This window comes from Pantherophis guttatus, chromosome 5 (assembly GCF_059756535.1).
Source record: "Pantherophis guttatus breed Tessera chromosome 5, ASM5975653v1, whole genome shotgun sequence".
NCBI classification, from domain to species: domain Eukaryota; kingdom Metazoa; phylum Chordata; class Lepidosauria; order Squamata; family Colubridae; genus Pantherophis; species Pantherophis guttatus.
This window is the reverse complement of record NC_142067.1, coordinates 40,584,104-40,608,015: the sequence shown is the minus strand read 5'-3', so window position 1 is coordinate 40,608,015 and position 23,912 is coordinate 40,584,104. Positions and strand designations below refer to the sequence as shown.

At 34.5% G+C, this 23,912-nt stretch overlaps 1 protein-coding gene and 1 long non-coding RNA gene across 3 annotated transcripts in view; one reads left to right on the top strand and one right to left on the bottom strand.

Moving 5' to 3' along the window:
- Nucleotides 1-12,894, top strand: part of LOC132710334 (uncharacterized) — a 112,717-nt gene extending 99,823 nt beyond the window's left edge. The window contains exon 3 of the long non-coding RNA XR_015734443.1: nucleotides 12,827-12,894. This is a non-coding gene — a long non-coding RNA (uncharacterized LOC132710334). The remainder of the gene's footprint in view (nucleotides 1-12,826) is intronic.
- Nucleotides 6,528-23,912, bottom strand: part of PTGFRN (prostaglandin F2 receptor inhibitor) — a 110,064-nt gene continuing 92,679 nt past the window's right edge. For both annotated transcript variants that reach the window (XM_034414185.3, XM_087894987.1), the window contains exons 7-9: nucleotides 15,597-15,704; nucleotides 10,872-11,177; nucleotides 6,528-9,695 (exon numbers count right to left, since the gene is read on the bottom strand). In XM_034414185.3, the coding sequence (XP_034270076.2) occupies nucleotides 9,529-9,695; nucleotides 10,872-11,177; nucleotides 15,597-15,704 (581 nt within the window). In that variant the 3' untranslated portion in view covers nucleotides 6,528-9,528. The remainder of the gene's footprint in view (nucleotides 9,696-10,871; nucleotides 11,178-15,596; nucleotides 15,705-23,912) is intronic.

Here is a 23,912-nt window from a genome sequence, read left to right as displayed (position 1 = left end):
GAACACGCTTCCTAATATCTTTTTAGAACACACTTCCTAATATCTTTTTAGAACACACTTCCTAATTTCAAACTGAACCATATCAAAGATGTTTTCACATCCAATGAAACTAAATAAATTGTTTCTAATTCATCTGCCATGAAGTCCAAAATATCAGTCACCAGGTGGAACCTATGTGAAGCATATGTGTTTTTTATAAATCCAGACTGAGATGGGTGAATTATTTGTAACAATTTGAGGTGTTGGCAATCTACATATAATGTAAATTGTAGTACAATAAAGAAGTGTGATAAATTCCTAGTTTTTAGCATGGCAGAACAGTGTCCCTCCATCTGATAAATTTATCTCAAAGATAGTCTCCTAATCTCTTAGATAAAGAACCGGAAGACAGAGGTGACACCAAACAGGGGTGAAATGCTCCCGGTTTGGACTGGATTGCCCATCCGGTAGTGATGGATGCGGGTAGTTCGGAGAACCGGTAGCAAAAATCCCTGCCCCCTCCCATTGCCCAGCTGAGCCACGCAATCAGAGGTTTAAAAAAAAAAAAAGGTTCTGCCGATCAGGCAAGTCAGCTGGGATCGCCAGAGACTTTTTTTAAAAAAAGAAAGCCTCTGCCGATCAGGCAAGTTAGCTGGGATCATCAGAGGCTTTAAAAAAAAGCAAGAAAGTCTCTGCCAATCAGGCAACTCAGCTGGGATCGTCAGAGGTTTTTAAAAGCATTTTTTTTACAACCTCTTCAGCCGTAGAGGTTGTAGAAAAAATGGTTTTAAAAGAAAAAAAAAGTTGGCCATTCCCACTCAGTCATATTACCCCCCCTCTCCCACCAAGCCACGCCCACAGAACCGGTAGTAACAAATTTTACATTTCACCACTGATACCAAATAAATACTTAAGTTCTATCAGCATCCTACTGTCCTATTGAGATGACACCCAATAAATTTAAATAAATAAAACAAAATAAATAAACTAGTTTGCCATTGGATTTTGACTTTCCAGCTGAAAGGGACATCCTTGGGAGAAAGGCTACAATCTTTCCAGCAGATAGGCTGGTGTGTCATATTATTCCTCCTGACCAGCAGGAGGAGTAGCAGCTAATTAGATATCTCTTGAAAAAAAAGTCCATCAATAAAGTTTCTAAATTCCCCCCCCTCTCTCTCCCTCCCTCCCTCCCTCCCTCCCTCCCTCCCTCCCTCCCTCCCTCCCTCTCTCTCTCTCTCTCTCTCTCTCTCTCTCTTTCTCACATGAATTACTGTGGTAAAATCTGCTCTCTAAAAAAAGCAAATTTAATTTTAATTTGTATATCAATTGAGATTATATAAAAGTTGTCTTCTGGTCCCACTACTATGTGATTTCTGTAAATTACAGCAGAATGAATAATATCTTTAAAAATAAAAATGGAAAGAAACCTGATTCTCTTCTTTAATTTTATAGCCATCTCAGGGGGTTTTTTGCCCATATTTCATAGTCACAGAAATAAGAAATAGATCAGGAATTGAGCAATCACACAAAAACATGAGGCACATTATTAAATAACTTCTCAAGATTATGTATTTTTTTAAAAAAAGAAAAGAAAACCCAAAGCAAAAAACGAACAAACATACCAGCCTTGCCCCAATCACACACAACTACAGGTAGGTACAGTACTGCTAAGTTACAAGCATTACTCTAGCACCCTCTAGGGGTATGAATCTTAACAGGAGACTGTTCATTAAAAAAAACATGAAACCTTTCAATACAAAAACTGATTTTAGATTTTTAAAGTGAGAGGAATTGTACACAAATATATGTAAATTCTTGCCCCTGAGAAACAGAATGATATTTTGAGGGCTTTACACATTTAAGGGCATTTCTGTCAACAAATATTTAGCTTTTTTTGCATAGATTATATATAGATTTGATTATAATGTAAATATTGAATATGAGTCTGCTAATGGGGCAAAAGATCCAAACAGATCCAGTGCATCTTGAGGAGGAGGTGGCAGTCGTGGCCAGGAGGTCTTGTGCAACTCTGGGTTGTGTGCAGGGGTGAAATGCTACCGGTTCAGACCGGTTCTCCTGAACCGGTAGAAAAAATGCTACCGGTTTGGGTGAACTGATATTTCCGACGATCAGCTGGGCAACGATCAGCTGTGATGCACGATTTATATTAGCTAGAATCATCGTATTTCATGCTTTCTAGCTAATCTAAATCACGTGGCACAGCGGACCCCCCCCCTTACTGTTCTACTTACCTTTGCAGACTCGGAAAGCTTCAAAATGTTCCTTTTTTAGTGCTGCACAGGTGCACCTCGGGCACACATGCATGCAAAGCATGTATGCACTCACGAAGCGCACGCTTGGTAGCAGACTCACAGAACCGGTAGCAGACTTCAGAGGATTTCACCACTGGTTATGTGCCAATTATGTCCTTTCCCGGACCAACAATTCCTTCTCACAGTCACTCACAACCTACTTACCTCCCATCTTGACTATTTCAATGTGCTCTACATGGGACTGCCTTAAAAAGCATCTGGAAGCTCTAATTGGTTCAAAACGCAGTGGCCCACATGATTTTGTGCAGATCCTGATGTGTATGTGTCACATCTCCTGCGGGAGCTGCATTGGCTGCTAATATGCTTCCAGGTGCAATTCAAGATGCTGGTTGTCAGCTTTAAAGGCTTTCATGGCTTGGCACTAGGTTATGTGAGGGACTGCCTCTTCCCAATTACATCCACCCAATCCACTATAGCAGGGAGGGAAGGAATGTTGTGGGTCCCATCTGACTAGACCCAGAAGAAGGATCTTCTCCATGATGGCTCCCTCTCTTTGGAATATCATCCATGCAGAGATTAGATTGGCCCCCACTTGATACTCTTTTGTAAGACCTTGAAGACTTGGTTTTGCCAAGGGGCCTGTGTGTTGTCACCAGGGTGGTGGATGATTATTTTTTTTATTCTTAAGGTTTTTTATTTTGAAAAGTTTAGTTTCCATTTGGTCCATTTGGCTGAAAAACGTCACAAGTAACTTTTCACCTTTCCTCAATCTTTTGGTATCATTATGCCTATTTTCTTCTTTCATTTGATACAAAAAGAAAAATAATAAACATCATCTAAAAATGTAATAATAATTCTAGTTTTGTTATTGAAAATATTAAATATTATAGAAAGAAGATGACTTTTAATATTAAGTTATTACTGCATGAGTTTCTACATTTCAAAATTAAACAGAAGTTTGGATTCCAATAGAAGATTTCTAGAATATTATTGCAGGGGAGGCTAATGATTATTGTTATTACAAAAGTAATACACACATTTATAAATTATTAAACATTTATTATAAAGAACAGCAGCTTCTCCATTTTGCAAATTGACTAGGTGTATTTTGAAATGTTATGAGATAACTCCCCATAGGTATGTGCACACATACAGGATTTCTAGGAATCTAAAGACAGTTTAGGAAGCCATGGAAGAAATATTCACTTTAATTTACTCTGCTTGGCAAAGAGCACAATGTTCTATTAACCCTAGAGATGTCATTTTCAAAAGTTGAGTTATTCATGAGTTTGACATAGAATGTTAGCTGGGTTTTAGAGATTCATGCAGTCTATCTACTGTACATGGGAAATCTATCTGGGTAGGGACAATCACATGTTATGTTTAGACTGCCAAATTGGTAGGTGAGATTTTATGAATATAAATTACTTTTGCCATTCTAACAATTAAAGTGAATAACATAAGATTTACCTTCCAAAATAAGACAGTACCATCTAGAAAGGTGTTGGTCTCAGCCTCTCAGGCTAGTTTTTTAATGCAACTTATTAATGCAAAATTCACTACAACCTGGTTAGACATTAATGCATTTTCTTCATCATTTGCACAATATATTTACCTTAAATAGGCTGGGTAAGGGATTTAAGATGTTAAGACCCTTCCATTTCCACAAATTAACCAAAGTGAACATTAAGCATAAAATATTTGTTGGAATTAGGAATTAGTTAACTGACCTGATAAAATGTGTTGTGTGAATCCAGACAATTCGGTATTTGTTCTAAGGTGACTTTCCATAACTTCACACCTTTCAAATATATTGAGTAGAAATTCCAGTCCATTTAATCTAACATATATATGAGAATCCTTTCCGAGTTTAGGCTGGTATGCCATTTGGATTACCTAGATTGTGATACCTTGATAATAGGGAGTCACAGACTCTTTATCATGGGATTTGCTTACTGTAATGTGACCTTTATCAGGCTGCTTTTGAAGGTTCTCAAACTGCAGTTGGTTTACAATGCAGGCAGCTGGATATTGATGGGTAAAAGTTATTACTATCATATAATTCTAGTTCATTGGTTGCTATATTGGCTACCTGTTACTTTGGATTACTGATTGCTCAGAGTCCTAACTCCTTGATTAAGAAAGCCTAGATCCAAAGGGAATCCTCTACTGCAGTGGCTCTTTTGTTTTGTAACATTTTATTCTTGTATATGAACCAGATGTCCTTCTAATTGTTAAAATAGTCATATTTTGGTGGGCATTTGATAATGATTATTGACATGGGGGATGGTAAGAACAGAGACCTCAAAGTAAACAAGAAATGCTAATGTATGCTAATGTATGGTGGTTTTATGGCAAATATTTAATTTCAAGATCTTAAAAGAGATAGGTCAGCTATTAGATTCTTCTTATAATGATCTGATTTACACCCAGATAGTTATATTGTGTGATATACTTATTCAATATTTTATACAATCAACTAGTTTACTTCACTGAAAAGTATTTTGTACAAGATTACAGTTCTTTTTGTGGTAGGATGGCTACAATGGCTTTTTTTATATATATGTATAGTGCCACTTTTAAAGTTACAATAATGAAGTTAGGAATATGCATACACAAACAAGTCCTGCTGATCTTTATAAAATATTCTTCCTTTCTGTGTTATATTAAGAGGAGACACCCATGGGAAATTTATTTTACCTTTTATTATATTGTTTATTGTTTGGTTAAACTTGTCAAAAATTGGCAGGTTCATGGAATTTCTCCCCATTTTATTTCAAGAACTTAATAACAAGTGACCACAGTTATTCAGTAAATATGAATGTGTTATCTCCTCACATCTGGTCTAACGTTTGAACCACTACGCCACAGAGCTCTCATTTAGACTGTTAAAAATAAGCTTTTATCTTTTGCTGGTATTTTGTATTTTTAAAAGTACTTTAGTTTGGCAAGATTTCCTAGAGGACTGTTTCCATTTCACAAGATCTGCAAGATATAGACCAGCTTGGATGAAAACCCTGGATATTTTTCCTCCTAAAAAATGATGCTATTGATTGCATTAACTCATAGATGCAGTTTCTGAAAGGATACCACATTTTTTGAGAGGGGGTAGATGAAGGAGGAAAAACAACTTTCAGCTACATAATCAGACATTTTATAGTATAGAGTTTAAACCTGTTCTGAGGTCATGTTTCATGCAATATTCAAACAAAGCTTGAAACAGTTTTCAATATATATCATAGCTTCTTCATTACTTTAGTAAAGCTAAATTTCACTGGAAAAGATTATTTCAGGCCCTCCCAAAAGTTGAGAATGACATATTAAGAGTCAAAAGTTTAGTGGAACAGAAGCTCCTTTGTTTCTCTTCCACCCCCAGTCCTGCTTGGCATCTGACTATACTTAGCCATATTTTCAATAGTGTCAATATTTCATACAGAAAGGGAGCTCTAAAAAGCTCAGAACTCTGAAGAAATCCTACCCTGCAAATATCTAAAAAAATTATATAGCCACATGTGATCAGACATAAATATTAGCTTCCACATAATCTTGCAGTGCACATTTAGCTACAGTAAGCATTTGTATTGTAGGGTGTAGTGAACACTTTAATAATGTGAGGTAGACGAATATATCAGAGTCCCACCCAATTATCTATCAAATATGTAGGCTTTACAGATTTAGTTTCCTTATCCATGAAAGCAGCCAAAGTCTACAATTGGACTTCAAGATCTTTCCATCTTTGGAACTCATAATTTACCCAATATTTATTTATGAAAAGAATTTATTTAAATTCATGTGGCCACAACTTACGAAGCAAGCTTTTATATCAGTTTATTAGTGCCAGGATCAATTTATAAAATTTACTAGCATAAGAGATTGCTCTACACAAACATTATCTTGAAGGAATGTAGTTCTAGACTGCACATATAGAGATTATTCCTTCTAAGGAAATACCATTGCAGCATTATCAACATAATTAATAGAGGGTGAGGGGTTTCAATATATTTTAAGCACAATACTAAGTCCTGCACAGGGGAGAACACACTTCAGTTGCAAAATTACATTTTTTCAATCCATCATTTTGAAATAAAATCATCTATAAAACAAAACTGACAGGGACAAATTGACAAACTACAATTCTTTTTCTTCTCTAAATGTCATGCAAATGTTGGGATATAAATGCAACAGAAAAGAATCCATCCATTGGGGAAACATATCTAGATTCCTGCGCCTAAAGCAAAAAATAACCTGTTCAACACAATAACCACAAAACATAGATTTTATAAAAAGACCATTTATTTTTCATATAAAAACACACACATCACACAGAATCATTATAACTGTTCAATTCTTATCCTCCACAGCTATTCTGGAAATATTTTAAAAAACATCCAGAACTGCACTTGAATCTTCCCTCTTAAAATGAACAAGATATTCCATTTCCTTTATTCAAGATACTTCTGAAAACAAGTTCATTTCACATTCCAAGTGTCCTCAGTTTCTTTAAATTGAAAATGCCAAAAATGATAAACCAGATCAAAGGAAGCCCTTAGGATATTTGACTGTTGAACCCATGACTGAAGCTTTGACAAATATACTGAGAATCTGAGTCTCAAATAAGAAACAGAGTGATCTTAACATATGAGTAAAAAAAAAATCTTATGGAAATAAAAGATCTATTTGAGGAATGATATAAAACTGGTACAATTGAAAAAAGAGTGCACTATTTCAGGTGTAGTTCAGAACAGGGAATGAAGCATCGCCTCAAATCCAAAGGGAGGAACTATGTCCTGTTGGCCAATTGATGCTTGGAAGTTTGCCTTCTCTTTCCGGTCCAAAAGAATGGGCAAAACTAGAGAGACAGGGAATCCTCAATGAATAATAAGAAATTCCTGAATCAAACCTGAGTTTCTTTCCACAAAGAGACAATGTCAATGTGCAACAAGTACTTGAGAAAATTCAAGCACTCTCCTGGGCTCATCTATTCCATAATTATTGCATTTAAGTATGTTTTTGTTTCTTCCTCAAACTGTGAGAACAAAAAGACATACGAAATAAAAATTGGTATGAAAGTATCATTTGTGCTTCACAAGTGTTTCCTTATCAAAATTTTACCACAGAAATAAGATGTTTTAATGTATGGGCAAAAAATAATCTCAAAAATTAACTCGTACTATGAAACAATAAAGACAAAGAGGTTTGTTAAATGTTGTGGTCTGTCAATTTAAATAACTTCTAGGGTCATGCCATAAATGTCCAGTGTGAAACAGTTTGTTATGAAGAAGCCTTTCTGAAAAGAAGATTGGTCAACCAGACAAATCATTTGCTAAGCCCCCTAAATAGTTCCAAACTCAAACCATATTGACTCTATAAACTTTCCAAGTCGCAGATTTGAAGAGAGAACTTTAAACTCTCGATATGCAAATTATTCCAGGGGCATCCATTTGAATATCCCAAAATTACAATTGCAATCTTATGATCACTTGATTAGGATCGAGCAGTACAAATCAGGACTATAACACAGCAAAGAGGAACCAAATCAATTTTGAGCTGATATTGTGCAACTAAAATTGGACAGTCCTCTAATAATAGTCCTTGGAATGTCCATGAAAGATGTTTCCAATGAGGCTTAGCCTGAAGCTCAAATACCTGTTTAAAACTATAAGTGAATATTTTAAAAAAAATCAATATGCAAGTTGAATGGGTATTTATGCACAATGAGTGATCTGTACATATTCTTCCATTTCTTAGATGAATATACAAAAATGAAAGCAATAATCATTATTAAATCTGTATGAATGTCTGCAACCTGTGTACAATGTACATTCAACTCATATTACACCGGTATATTTGGAAGATCAACATTTTCTGTTCAATCTGAAGCATTTTGAAAAATGATTCATAGGCTTTTACTTCAGTATAATCTCTTAGCTTGATTCAAATAATATTACATTTAAAGCATAATGATTTTATTATACTTTTATTCAGACTTTTTATTGCTTAAAAATACTAGCTGTGCTTGAAGATGGATTGTCCTAAATCACAGGACAACCTCGTGGCTGTGGGATAACAGTATGTGGAAGACAAGACCTAAGTCTCTCTCTATAACAGCACCAAAAAAGAACCCTCTGTGGGAAAAGAGGGAAAAATATCTGTGGGAAAATTATCACCTTCCTAGTGAGTACGTACAGTAAATGGTACACTGAAGGGCACAGCCCTTGGCATTGTGTCATGCACAAAGAAACATCTAGGAATAGGTATTTTCCCTTACTCCTATCCAATCCTTTTCAGCCATCTTTCACACCCTTATCCTGCAGTGTCAAAGTCTAATTGAAGTGGCAAGCTGGGAATCTGATCATTTGTTTGCTAGCCAAAAAGGATCCATGGCAATGTGTACTTGACTTTATTACAGTTCATTCCACATTACTATTGTGATTAGTCAGGGTCTGTCCCTTCCCCAAATTAGCCATGTGTGGATAAAGAGGATTTCTAGACATTTGGCCACTGAATTAATAATGTAGTTTTCATTAGAATGTTTAGCAGGCTCCATCCAGTTTCTGAAATGTTATGTAATGACATAAAACCCAGCAGCTGGAAAAGAAGAAGCAGGAAATCTGATGGTACTTCTCTAAAGACTTAAGTCTCAAGCATATCTAGCTGAAAGAAAACAACTGTGATTCTCAACAATAAATCAGAATGGAGTGGGCCCTGTAAGAGCAAATTTATACAAAGTACATTTTTTAAAAATCAGTTTGCAAGGCTGCTAAAGCAGCATCATTTAAAATGTAAAAAAAAAATGAATTTGAATCTCACCTATAACACAAGAGGGATTTTCCATTAAACATACTGTATCCAAAGCACAGAAACATTTCCTTCCTTCTCTAGAGATGTTATCTAGAGATCACTTAGTTATAAGGCAGACTTTTTAATTGTATGCAAACAATTTCAATTCCGCCCTCCTATTAAACAAGAAAAGGATTTTGCTTTTGTTTGTAAATCACAACTTTTGGTAGTGAATCTTATTTAAAAGTCTGTGCAACAGCTTTCCTTTGAAATAGCTATCCCAATAAAAAGTGCCATTGGAAAAAGAGCTAAATGCTGACAAACACACCATGTGTTCTCAATGTGAAACATTGATAGAAAAAAACAGCTCCATATCCAGAACAAGATCAGATGGTTCTGTTGTCAGGGCATTTTGGTTCACCATACTCAAGTCTGAGTAAATCTGGCCCTTCCAAAATCCCTCCATCCCCAAAATAAGGCCATCAATCTCTCTTCTTCAGTCCATTTCCATAGACATAAGACGCCGACGCTCTCGCCTAGTTTCTTGAACTTCCTTCTTGCAACACCAACGGGAACTACAGTAGCCAATCAGACAGGATAAAAGTCCGATAACTGAAGATAGGCCAATGCCAATCAACAGTGGAAACTTGAAAGCATTCAGCACTGATAGTGAGAGAAGGAGAGAAAAAAAAGTAATGTTATAGACAAATCACATGGAGCAACATTTTTTTTTACATGAAAAAAAATAGTATTTCTAATCTAATAAGAACTGGATTTTGTGTGTTATTTGTTCAAAGGACCTCCTTTTATTCCTTTTCTTCTTTGAATTTGACCTGGACTAAGACCTAGATATTTCATATTCAGTATGACTGAACAGCTGTTTACTGGAAACTAATTATGACACTGAATTGTCATTCCTTATCAAGCAAGAGATATACAATGGCATATTTGTAAGATGGGCCAGCTACCACTAAGAATGAAAACTGTGTATCATCATACAACCAGCTCTATCTAAACTGTGGAAATCTTTATTTGTCTCTCACCTAAGGAGTTTTTGAATTAATTTTTGTAGAATTTTTATTTTATTATTGCAAGATACTGCATAAGGTACTGATATTAGTGCTATTGTTATTGATCTATTGATTCAAAAAATCATATGGTTGAAATTGCATATTGCCTTGGAATTTTATTGAATTATGAGAAATCAGGGAGGCTAGTGAAATGATGGCTCAGTGGCAAAGACACTGAGCTTGTCAATCAAAAGGTCAGCAGTTCGAATCCCTAGTGCTGCGTAATGGGATGAGCTCCCGTTACTTGACCCAGCTTCTGCCAACCTAGCAGTTCGAAAGCACGTAAAAAATGCAAATAGAAAAATAGGGACCACCTTTGGTGGGAAGGTAACAGCATTCCGTGCGTCTTTGGTGTTTAGTCATGCCGGCCACATGACCACAGAGACGTCTTCGGACAGAGACGCTGGCTCTTCAGCTTTGAAACGGAGATGAGCACCGCACCCTAGAGTCAGGAACGACTAGCACATATGTGCGAGGGGAACCTTTACCTTAGTGAAGAGATGTTTGTACAAGGAAAGGCACATATAGTTTTTCTACCTTGCAACTAAAGGCTGAGGGTAGGGAATTCTTAGGGAAAAGGTAAGGATTTTGCCTCTCATCTAATCACATCCAATCCTTTTTCTTCTTATCCAAATTGCAATATACAATAAAACAAAAACAAAGAGAAAAGATTTGACATAGCTTTCTTCTAGACCCTATTTGTTGCTGCTACATGAAATAGAAAATCCTGACACAAAGTTAAGGATAAATTTTCAGTGAGGACACTTACCATCCATCTTCACAGTTACAAGAATTGCTTTAGATTTTATTTCCTTTTCCTGTTGCCAAACACCTGCAGCTGACCTCACCCAAGGATTTACCAAACAGAAGTGGTTGCCAAAATCATGGTCTTCACAGCCATGAACTCTAAGCTGGTACTCCAGAGGGGAAATTCTCTCTAAGCTGAGATCACTGCTCCCATTTCTTCTTGCCTGTTTCACTATCCCTTTCCGATCTAGTGAAGCTAGGAAAACAGGTTCTTTGTCCATTGCAAAAGAGCGTGTGGCAAACCAGGAGACATCAAATGACATGTCATCTGGAATTGAAAATACAATAATAAACCCCAAAATAAGAGCAGGCATAATAACCACCATTCTCAACAGAGTTCTTGGAAATTTTAGGAAGGTACATAAATTTCTTTTTTTCTCCTTCAAAAAGTTAACTCTATTGAATTGCACAAGTTTAGTTGAATTCAGTTTATGATTGAGGATTTATAGGGTCTTTTAAACAATAACTTCAATGTTAAACTTCCTATCCACAGAATGAAGAGTTAAGATCATTTGTATAAAGAATTTTTGCTAGACCAATATTTTTATGCAAGTGTCAGTTTCTCAAAGCAACTGAACAATTATATCAAACCTAAATTCCTCTGTACTTACTGCTCCATCATAAAAGTCAACTTGAAGTCACCACCACTACAATTACTTTGGTCCTGCCTCTGGACTTGAAAGACTTTTTCCTCAACTTTCCAGGATACTATGACTTTTCCTTACTGTTATTATTACTACCCCCTCTCTTTTTTGGTAGGATAAAGTGATCAGCTCTGAGAATGGGGCTAACAGAGTTGAACAAATTAAATGTTACTTTAGTATAGTTGGGCTGAAGTTATACTGCTTTTTCAATTTAATAAATCAGTTTTCACATCTAATTTATAATGTTGTTTATCCTCTAATTTCATTGGTTTAAATTACCTGTAAAATACCTTATTTCATATGTACATGTCCAAAATTCTTCAGGTGCTTTGCCAAAAATGTTCTACCAAATGTAATGATATGGCTGTGGTTTTGGAAATGTCTTCCCAGAGGTACACATACTTTTAAAATGTGTGGTGTATACTTTTTATAAGAACCCATCCAAAATATATGTAACTTAAAGACATACAAATGTCATAAATAAATCATTTTAGTTATATAATATTTTATACATAAATTAGTGCTTTAATTACTGGCTTGGCCATCAAAAACAGACAGCACTTCCTTTAACGGAACATAATGGGACTTTAACATGTCCCATTATGTACTAATAACTTCCTGTACCACTGACCCAATTCAAATAACCTTTTACCTTCATATGTATATAAGGTATATGTCACTATATATGCCAATTTTACTAGGGAATACGCTCCCAAGAGCCTACACTGACTTCTCCCTCTAATACAGAATGACAGCTAGTCAGAACCCATCATTTTTTTGTATTTTAATAGGAATAATTTTTATAAATCCATGAGTAGATCTGTACTTTTAAGCTCATTAGTTGTTGGCAGATTAATTGTTGCATTCAATGTAGAATATCTTCGTGTATCCCACTGTAAGATGGAAATCAAATGTGGGAACTAGTCTGAATAAATTTGCCACACATTCCTACAAGCATTTGTAACACTAGAGCTTAAAGGTCATTATCACAATTGGTGAATACAAAGATGTGAATTAGACGTGTCCTTGACAGCAGAACAGCTTCAACTGCTTCATTGTGTATATGAGAGTTATGAGAAATATACTGAATTGCATGTACTCAAATAGTTTAAATGATAGTCAACTGGTGAAAGGTGCTTAATTCTACTTTTATTTTTTATTAAATTTCCTACTTTTCCATCCTTAAAGTGGCTAATTACAAATTACATAGTATACTATTAAAATGATTTTATAATATAATGATTCAGACTATACGACATTTTGTTTTTCACAGGTAAAGGTTCGTTTGCAATGTGTAGCACTCTATCTGCCTACAGCTCATTAAAACACCAAGCCTCTTTCCAACATTGTGAGGATGTTTTAATGAATCACAAGCAAAGGCTGTGTTCCTACTGCTGTGTGTTCCAAAGCAGCACTTCCAAACTGAATTTGGAGAAGTGCACAGCCTAATAGCAATCAAGTAAGAGCAGCTACAAGTTTAATTCAATTGGTACAATATTAAAGTGCAGGAGTTCTTTATTTTAAAGATTCCCAATGCTTCCATTCTAGTAAGACCATAGGTCCAGTTATCTGAGTGGGCACTTGCCTCCAGTTTTTTCTGCCCATCTAGTGTAACCAGGCAGGGTGGGTATGCTGCATGTCCCAGTGCTTAAGCAGTATTATCTTGATGGGTCCATGAAGCATTGCCTGCCCTCTAGAATAATATCCCTCCCCCCCACCCTCAGAGATCTATATGGTTCCCATCCTAATAATGCTCAGGAAGCTTTAAAGATGCTTCGGTAGGATGGACTTACTTTGGTGTTATGTTCTTTATGGGGATGTTCATAATTCTTTTTGTTTTCCATATGTTTAATTCTGAGATGTCCAAAATAATTGGCTTTCCCTATAGCTGCCTATAAATTGTATGAATAAATATTGTAATACACAAAAACTCAGTTAATATTAATTCATTATTGTACTACAATGCAAGCTTATGCATATCCACTTGAATATGATATGAGATCATGTATTAGGATTTAATTCTAAATAAGTAATGTGAATATAATTGTGTTGCAAAAATTTATTCTGAAGTATACTAAAAGTGTGATATGACCCGACAAGGAATTCTCTGTATTTTGTTGTGTCTTGGATACAATTGTACCCAGAACAGATAGTCTCTAGATGCCACAAGCCATATTGGGCTGAATAATAGCCAACAGTTGAATTTTATTCAGAAAGAAACTGATAGCGAGCTCCATTTCTGTAATAATGATATAATATAATAATAGTGGGCCTGGCCTATTATTATTTTGAAGCTAAAGTTTCTGGTATCTTTTCAGTCAATTCCCTGTTATGTAAATTATACTGCAGTCCAGTTTAGAGATAACAAGCCAAAGTGACTGCATTCAGCACCGCCTTTTCTTTTAATGGCTACCTTTGGTCCACCAGCTGGGTAACGGCTTGATTGGCAATGGCATACACCTGGTCTTTGTGACTCAGCCTACTCATTTAAGAGTAATGGAACTGCTGAATGAATTCATTTTCAGCTTTTATTATTTTTATAAATTACTCAAATATATTGAATTCAACTTCTATTTTCTCAGAATTCTGTGAGGTGAGCTGGCAGAGAAAGTAACTGACCCAAAGTCATCCAGCTGGCTTTCATGACTAAGGCTGGACTTGAATTTCTGACCCCATCTAATACCACAATTAACATATTATACGTGAATTTTATGTAGATTATTAAAAATATAGAGTGGTGCTTAAAAGTTTGTCTATCCTACTGAAGTTTCAATTTTTCTGGATAAATATTATCTAAAATATTATCAGCTGTCCAAAAAAGTTCTGAAATTAAATAAAGAGAACCCAATTAAATACATGGGTCAAACATTATACTTGTTCATTTATTTATTCAAAAGAGTTCACAAATTTTTAAGCACCATTGTAGATAAGAGGAGAATATGGAATGAAAAATGCATGTGAATGTGATATAATCGTGGCTATTCTCACAAAAACTAAGCAGGATTAAATTTGGGTAGTACTTTGATGGGAGATCACCAGGAATTCCTAGTGTTGTGGACTTGTTTCAGACATTGAAAAAATAACCTAAAATCAGGAATGGTAAGACCTTTCTATATTGTTGCCAAGAAATCAACATGGAAGTGTCCATGTGGTCATCAGGAGATTTTAAATGGATAAAGGAAATTATACTCAGTGTGGGACTTTTAAATGTGTTTTCAAACTGTAATTTTCTTAAACTTCATTAATTGCAGTAATATTTATTACTTTTACTGAACATTAACAGTGCAATTAAATTTTCCTGCAAACTGAATGCTGAACTAGGTTTATTATTTATATGCACTGACTTGAACATTTAAGGAATGGTTCACATAGAAAAAAACATTTGTCTCAGTGCAGTAAGAATTTTTTCTAAATATTCTATTAGGCACTTTCAATACATCAGGACAAATATTAAGGATTAAGAAAGAATAGACAGATTCTCCAAAATGTTTTCTCAACATGCTGCAAAACAAACTTAATTTGTAGAAGTGAGCACTACACTAAATAGCTAAGGCCACATTAGTATGCTGAACACCTACTAGAACTAGACAGTTTATTCAAAGAAGTGTCCTCTGAAGTATACTGAATTTTGCATGACCACAAATATGATAATGATTAAAGATGACCTTTAAAATTTAAACCCTTTGGACCCTTATAAAATAAAAAAATGTAATTTTCCTGAATACCTGGGCAGTTCCAGATGCTCTGTTCAACTTGATTAAATATTCAAAATTCACTGAATATGCTGAGAAGTCCCATATTAATTAGAAAAAAAAACTTCAATTGGTATTTTTTTGGTACACAGAAAAGTAAAATGCAGCTTTCTGATTTAGCTGTAAACCTGGTACTTCACCCACCACTACTCGGTGTTTGCACAAACATCTTTTAGGGACAATCTAATACCAGATACTTGGCTATGGAGATGTAGGCTATAAAATATTCCACAAAATTTCCTTGATGAACAAATAAACTACCGAAAAATGGAAAACATATTCAAATCATACCTGGATCAAGTACTGTTGTTTCAATGGTGATGATGCAAAGCAAGTTTACCAGATCACCCCGATAAATGGTTGGGCTATCTGAATGCACTGAAACATTAAAAACAGGTCCTAGGAAGAAAGAAAAACAAGTGTTTATTCTATGTTGCTGCAAAAAAAAAAATATTGTGCTATATACCTATGCAAACCTGTGTAGTCAAATATGTGCATAAAAATTTGATCTGTGATCAAAACCTCACAGAACCAGTTCTTCATGCTTAATAACAAAGTATATTTTATGATGATGATAAACCAGCACTGCCTAAAAGATTTCTGAGCCTTTAAACAGAAACTAACTAACTAACAAATGAAGGTATCTTTCTATAACACATATTTCAGCCTGAGAGTGGCATGGAAACAAAAGAGGCAGCAAAAGATACTCTGGAGCAGAAATCTCCAAGGCACAGTACCTTGGGCCACCCAATTTTTTTTTTTTAAGGAGTAGAAGCTACTTATTTTCATCCATTTTAATTTAAAAAAAAACCAATCACAAAATGCAGAAACCCCGAACATCAAATTAATGAACTTCTCAGTGAATATGTGACTATAGATATAGATATAGATAGCTTTATTGATTAGGCTATAGGCCATATCAAAGATGTAAATATTGAAAACAAATTAAATATAACTTTAATACTATTCTTTTTATGGAAGAAGGGGCTAGGATCCACAGAAATTATAATATAATCCCTGTGAGGTGAGGAATGGAAGAATAGATATGGAAATTTTTGCATTAGCTTTAAAACTTTAAAACGGCTGTTGTGTGAAGTAAAATCTCATGGACAAAGGCATACAGCATAAGGATTTAAATGAATGAGTTAGAAATGCAAGATTCTAAAGGATTGAGTCAAATCTGGGACTGGACAAGAAGCTAATGTTAGGATTTAAGAGTATTAGGAAGTCAGAGTGAATATATAATGTTGAATTAAGACTTCTAGACAATGATGCAGGACCAAATGTAAAACTGAAAAGTTAGTGACAATAATGTATCAGTAATCGAAGATTTATAGTAAATACTTTTGCTGAGAAGAAAGAGACATATGTAACTGAAGTTTTGTATACAGAAAATCATCTTGCGATAGACCAAAATTGGAAGGAAAGGACAATAAGGCAAAGGAAAACTAAAAACATTGTGCCTGTTCAATAGGACAGAAGGTATTTTCAATTGCTAAAAAGTACTCAGGGAAAATAAAACTTAAGAGGAAAAGTAAGGTGTGTGGTCTTAATAAATAATTGATATGGACTTTGACAAGCAACAAAACACCATAAAGTCAAGCTTTTATGCAAGATTACGGGTAAGTGTGCCAGACACTGATCACCTTGATTCCATAATTTTTCATTATAGAATCATTATCACTGTGTTTGACATAAAAATTTGATACCACTCAGACTTAGTTCAATTTTTTAAAGAAATCTGTTTCATTAGTTAACATTTTAATAGGAACTCATAGAAGACAGCATTAAAGATTATTGTGTATCATTTCCCACATGGAGCTGGAAATAAATACGAATCATGATTTGAGAACTAAAAAAATTGAATAGAAAAAGTGTTTAAAAATATGGAGAAGTCCAACCCACTTGGAACTACATTACTCCTACAATTTACAGTCAGCTATTGGTTAAGGAAAGGAAAATGAGATAAGAACTTTTTCTGTTTTCAAATATTTCCCTTTATTTTGGTGATGTCTGTATGCCAACATTTCCCTACCTGGCTTTCTCCAGATATGACTGGTAGGAACTGCAATTCTCTTTGGAGAATTGCAGAAATTGCAGTCTAAAATATTGGGAGGACAACTGCTGCTCTAAGCTTATTCATGCTACACTAGCTGGGTTTTTGTTACAGCTGAATCAAGTCAGTAATCTCACAGGAGACATTCAGGAACACAACAAGTTTCTATTAAGAATATTATTGATTTGAAAACTACATTACTTTTTTGCCAATGCTGAATCAGCTGCAAGAATCAAACATACGTATTGCAAAGTGAAGTGTAGTTGTATTTTTGTTTTTAAAAAAGTAAAAAGAAAACAAGGAAAATTAATGCACATTTCTTTCACATATGAAGACTTTGTGCAGTCTTGTGACTAAATTTTACTATAATGGAAAGAATTCCTGCCATGCCAAATAATTCCTAATTATTCAAAATTAACAAATTTTTTCCTCTTAACTGCATATTTGTAAAAATAGAAGTATGAGACTTTGTAAGCAACCAGGGTAAAGTAATAAGGAGGATACAAACAAAGGAACAAGGAAGTTACTTTATTCTTTGCTTTTAGATAATGAAATCACAAAATGAACAGAAGATGCTGCAAATATAGATAATCAAAGTTATTTCATTTTCACATCAGCATTAGACTGGTGGTCATTTTTCTTTTAGTTAAGCTGAAATGTCTGTACAGATAAAGCAACTCCCACACAAGTAGGATAAATATTTATATGTATTAAAACTGTTCTGTGTAATTTCCAGCTCACTCAAAAATAGTTCTATTTAAATTAATCCTGTATCAAATTCAGAGGGAATTATTGTATTTTTCAATACCTTACTAAGCTACAAATGGAGATGAGGAAACCCAAATGTAAGGTCCTGATAAGAGTATTTCTGCAGTGGTTACTGGCAATATTTAAAGCAAGATTCATGGAATATGTTTTTCCTATTCAGTATCATTTGCACTTAGAATTTCTTACCCATAAACCTCTTAGTTCTGCAAATGTACAAACAGGAGAAAGTAGAAAATATAATGAATGATAACTATTACAAAAATATTTTTAAAAAGGAAAAAAAAGTTATATAGCTCTATCAGTTTAATGGGCATTTGCTACAAATATGTGGTTCTCAACTACAGACCACCTGCTACCTTCCAAATTAACAAACATTATTTGTCTATTTAATTATCAGTTAGATAAATTTTACAAAGATTATTCGGATTGTTCTCCAGGAACTCACTTTGGACAGATAATCTTGGAGTTGATGGGAATAATGGATGCTGGTTCAAGTACCAAAGCAGATAGTTTCTCTTATCTTCACTATAAAATGCTCCCCTCAGCAATCTGTCCAGGATCTTTAAAAAGGTACATTTCCTAACCAAATTCCTTGTGTCCTTGCTCTATATAATCTCCTTCTTCCTTCTTTCCAATGTGATTCACTTGTTAAGCAATGGGAATGAGAAAACGAAGGTCATCTTTTCCCAGACTAACAGGGGGAAAAAAATGGATGAAGAACTGTGAAGTTCAACAGGGGAAGGTGAGCTTCAGTGGTTAGACAGCTAGACTTCACAGGAAACCTTTATATTCCAGGCTATTTTAGGCAAACCACAAGAACAATTATTAACTTTCAGTAAATTATCAGTTTTGGAAGAACATTATATCTTTCAGTCGAATTCTTATGTTGGGGCAGTAGGGATGGGAAATTTTTTTAAAAAATCAAGAACTATGTTTCAATAGAACTAATTTGTTGTTGGTACACAATGGTTTATGTTAAAGAAATTAAAGAGACCTGAATAAAAAAAAAATAATGTAGAATTTACTCTGACTCCCATTTTCTTTATTTCTAACACTTTCCTGAAGCTATTATCCTTTTCTGTCTTTCTCAAGAATCTAGCAGCAGGGAAGAAATAGTGTCTTACCTGAGATCTGATAGCCTTTTTTAAAAAAGAAGTCTAAGGCCTAAATGAAGTTAAGCCCACAAGCTGCTTCCCCGGAAACTGGCAGTTTCTTAAGATAGTAGACAACAATATAAAACAGTGAAGGAATTTACTGGAAAATTTCACATTTTGGTGCTACTTGTTATCAAAATAATACAACATACATACAACATATACATTCTGCTAAATATCAGGATGTGTTAACAGTCCCCATTTAGTATGCCACTTTATTGTAGTATATTTTCTCTCTCTCTCTGTGTGTGTGTGTATAGTATATAAACTGTTTTATTTTAGTTTATAAAAATCTTATTTATAATTAGGGCCTCTTAATATGAAAATATTTTTTTTAATATTGAAAAACTTTAAAATAGTTTTGAGGGCTATGTAACAACAGATTCTTTTAGCTCAACAAATGTGTTTTACCCAAAGAAAAGGTTCACTGAAGATAAAGCATTATAACTACCGTAACCTTTTAATTCTAGATGGAATTAGATAGCCTAAAAGGTTTCCTCCAGCTCTGATTCTAATAAGTTTATAACTAACTTTTTTAAAACATAAAAATGAAAGTTTAAAAAATGTGTGGCAATGTTTACAAATCTTCCTAAAATTCAAAAATAAAACATGAAGTACACCCATATTGAAAAATTTGTGACAGAGAATGCATTATCCCTCACAGGCAAAGCCTAACACTGTCTTCACTCTTAGTTCAGAGACAGTGAACGCTCCAATGACTCTTCTTGTAAGACTTACAGAAAAGAAGGAAATGCTACAAGGGAAACATCTTGTCACACAGAGTAAATCAAATGAAAGAAAGGCATCCAACTATAACCCAACTGTTTCCTCAAGGAAGAAAATAATGAAAGTCTACGATAAATAAGAATTATTATTTAAAAAATTAAATAAAATTGCTTTAAAGAGATTGCAAATATTTTCTTAAAGAATAATTTTGTTAATTTGAACATGATAGCCCTTAGAGTGAAGCACTAAACTATATCAGTGTCCCCTATTAGTCATTTATAGCCTCTGTAGAGCCTCCTTTGCTAGCTGAGGAATTCTGGGAGTTGAAGTCCACAAGTCTTAAAGTTGCCAAGTTTTGAGAGCCCTGACCTAGAAAATAAAGTAATCACTTATCAGTTGTGAATAGTTATTGTCTATAAAACATAAAGGCATTTTCACACAAAAAAACCTTGCTCTATCAATGTCCAATAGCAAGTCAATTATATAACAAAAAAGCTACACCAGAAGTTGCAGTAAGGTGGGATATTTAATTAATGATTATTATTAAAATTGTTTGCCATACAAATTTAGATATTATTCCACAAACTGCAAGGGTTTATTTAAAAGTCACCCTATATTAAAACATTTTAAAGATTTTTTCACCAAAGAAATGAGTCAGAAAGAAAGGTGTGTGTGTGTTTTGCCGGTAGGAGGGTTCAGACTATGCAAACTATGAACACAGAGGAAGGTCTAATTAGAAGAAATAAACAGTATAAATAAAATATCTCCAAGAACAGCCAATAAAGAAAAAGAACCATTACTTTAGCTATGTAGTTGTCCAGCTCCAGCATTTTTAGTTGATCACTGTAAGAAAGAATAATTTTGAGAATTCTGCTTCTCACCACTTTTTGTTTTAATTTTAAACTTAAGAGCAAACACTCCATTTCTTTTCTATTTTCCTTTTGAATGAATGCAAAAATCCCAAGTCTATTTAATTGTAAATTAATATTACCTAAAAGCCAGCCCTACAAACTGTTTAGGAAATAAAGTAGCAGTATAAACCAAGTAAGGGAAATATGGCTGTGATATCTATTTATTTTGCATTACAGTGAAATTTAGCAAAGGTAAGTCACTTGATTTTCATCTGACTGAGAAGAAAGCCTAAACCATCTTCACTGTCACATGCATACTTTGAAAGCTCTACAGAAGATGGAAGTGGACACTCATGTTTAGTCAAAGATACAGAATTCAAAACAAGTTCAAAATTAAGAAACAAATATTGCTTACTGTGGGACATACACAAGTGCACTGACAATTTATTGCTGAAGATATTTCAGTTGACATCTATCTGAACATGCATGTTCTCAAGACTATAACTTGTAATGCTTTGTTCAATGGACTATATAACTTAACACTTGTCTTTTCTCTACATGCCTTTCCCATTCCATATTAATCTTGATATCAGACTTTTAAGTATAAAGACAAGAATTAGCATCTTGTCATTTAATATACACACAGTCCTCTTTTAAAGAACATGATTCCATGAATAACTAGATATTTTTTCTGCATGCACTGTTTTTTATTAAAAATTAAAAATTATTTCACCAAATATTAGAGAAAATGTCTATACTTTAACTGTGGGCATCAACTGACAAAGGGCCATATCATAATTTCTGAAGAATATTTCCATCCAAGGGTAGAAAACAGAAATCGTTTTTTAATGTTTTTTAGGAAAACAGCAAAAGAATGGGGATTTGTGAACATAATACCAAGGGTATTAAGTTCAGGAAAGGCTTGCCTATGTAGTTCAGCAACATCTACTTTGCCATGAGGCTATACTGATGGAAAAGGACTAAAACATAGTTACAAACTTCTCTCCCCACAACTACTAATCAGAACTTATGATGCTCTAAATCATGGAGTGCATATAATCATAATATGATTTTCCTACTAAAAAACTTGCTTTATGCAACTGCCTTACCATTAATATAGATGGGGGCGTCAAATTCATGGCCCACAGGTCTGATGCATCACACGCTGACCATGCCCACCCCAGTTTTAGCGAAGGGGCGGAAAGTTGCGATACGTCACATGACGACAATGTGACACCACAAGTTTGACACCCCTGATATAGAGAGTAATGCAAACTTCGAATGTCAATAATTTGAATCTACAGGAGTTCTCCAAACCAAGAAATATTGTCATACTACAATTTCCATTGCCCATATTCCCTTTGTGGCAAGATTACCGAAAGAATGAGGGCTGAACAACTGCATAATCACTGAATGAAACTGGGATTGTTTTATTGCAACCCAGTTTTGGGGTTTATTTCAGGATAGAAACTGCCATGTTCACTCTGATAGGTTATCTTTCATAAAAGAGAGAAGCAGGACATTTTAGCTACTATCTCTGTCAAATTCTCAACAACATTTAGTTTCTTGAACCTTGGTATCTGACTGGACGATTCCATGACTTGGAGACACTATGGTGTTGTAATGCTTTCCCTACCTGCACAGCCATTTCCAAAAAAGGAAAACTGGGGGTTTCTGTTCATCCCATAGCTTTCCCATTGCCAAGTTCCACAAAATTCAATACTGTCTATAAAATTGTTTACAGTCTATATGAAGATGTAGGGAGACGTCATCCAGAGGCTTGGAATTAGATATAAAAATGTTTTTTTCATCTAAACTAAGAAATAGTAGAATTGCTGAATTGATAGCTGTCTCCATCTTTGAAGTTGTAAAGATGGCTGGGATTTAAGCAACTGAATAATGATCTCTCACATCCTCTAAGTCAGGGGTCTCCAACCTTGGCAACTTTAAGGCTGGAGGACTTCAACTCCCAGAATTCCCCAGCCAGCTTCGCTTCTCCAGCCTTAAAGTTGCCAAGGTTGGAGATTCCTGCTCTAAGTTGTGAAGCAGACTAGAGATGTTTTGCAACTCTGTAGAGAATTTTTTAAAAAAATTGTAACAGTGCAAAGCAAACTGGCCACTTTAAACTCTACTTATTTTTCCTTCTCTGGACAATGAATGGATGGAGTGAAGTGAATAATGATTAAACATGAAAGTTTTTTGTGCTCAGAAGAGTTAATAACTCAGTTGATACAGCTGATTCTGATCTTAAGCTCTTAACCTCAAACTTACTCCTTTTTGTGCACGCAGAAGGCAACAACAAAGCAGAACTGAAGTTGATCCAAAATAAATGCAGAGTGGAAAATGATAAGTGTCTATTTTTTTTAAAAAAAATAAAACTTTATGTAAAACTAAACAAGCTCAGAAAAAAGATTATTGTAAATTAGATTCTTTTAAGTTTATTTCAAATGAATTTTTTTTTAAAAAAATGAGGCCTTTAGTGTTTTATTTTACATATACAAATATATATTTTTAAGAGGAATTGGTATGTTTATTTCTTGCCCATCTACAGTCATCCATTTTATTCATGTGTAAGTTTATGCAACTTATTATCATCTTAAGGTGTTATGACCAACAAAGTCTTAAACCCCTTTTCATAGGCATCATATAATCCTAGCAATATGCATCAATTAACAGCCTAGCTAAGACGTTTTCTTGCATACACCAGAAAAGACCCAGTAACAATTAAATCAGAACAATGGATCACTGTTGCCTAATCTGACAGCCTTGAAAAATGCCAAGTTAATATTCTAGCAATAATTGTACAAATGTGCTTCTCTCTTCCTGATTAAGGACCACTCCAAGACTTCATACATATTCTCTCAGTACAACTTAAATATAGAACAAACTGTACCTTGGTCATTGAGTCAATGTCTTTTGACCAACAACTCCATTCTGTCTGGATTAATGCATTATATCAAGAATGAGCCACTTCAGGTCATGAGACTATATGAAAAAAATAGAAAGGCAATGATACTCAAAAAGCTAATATGTCTTCTAACTGAACAAGCAG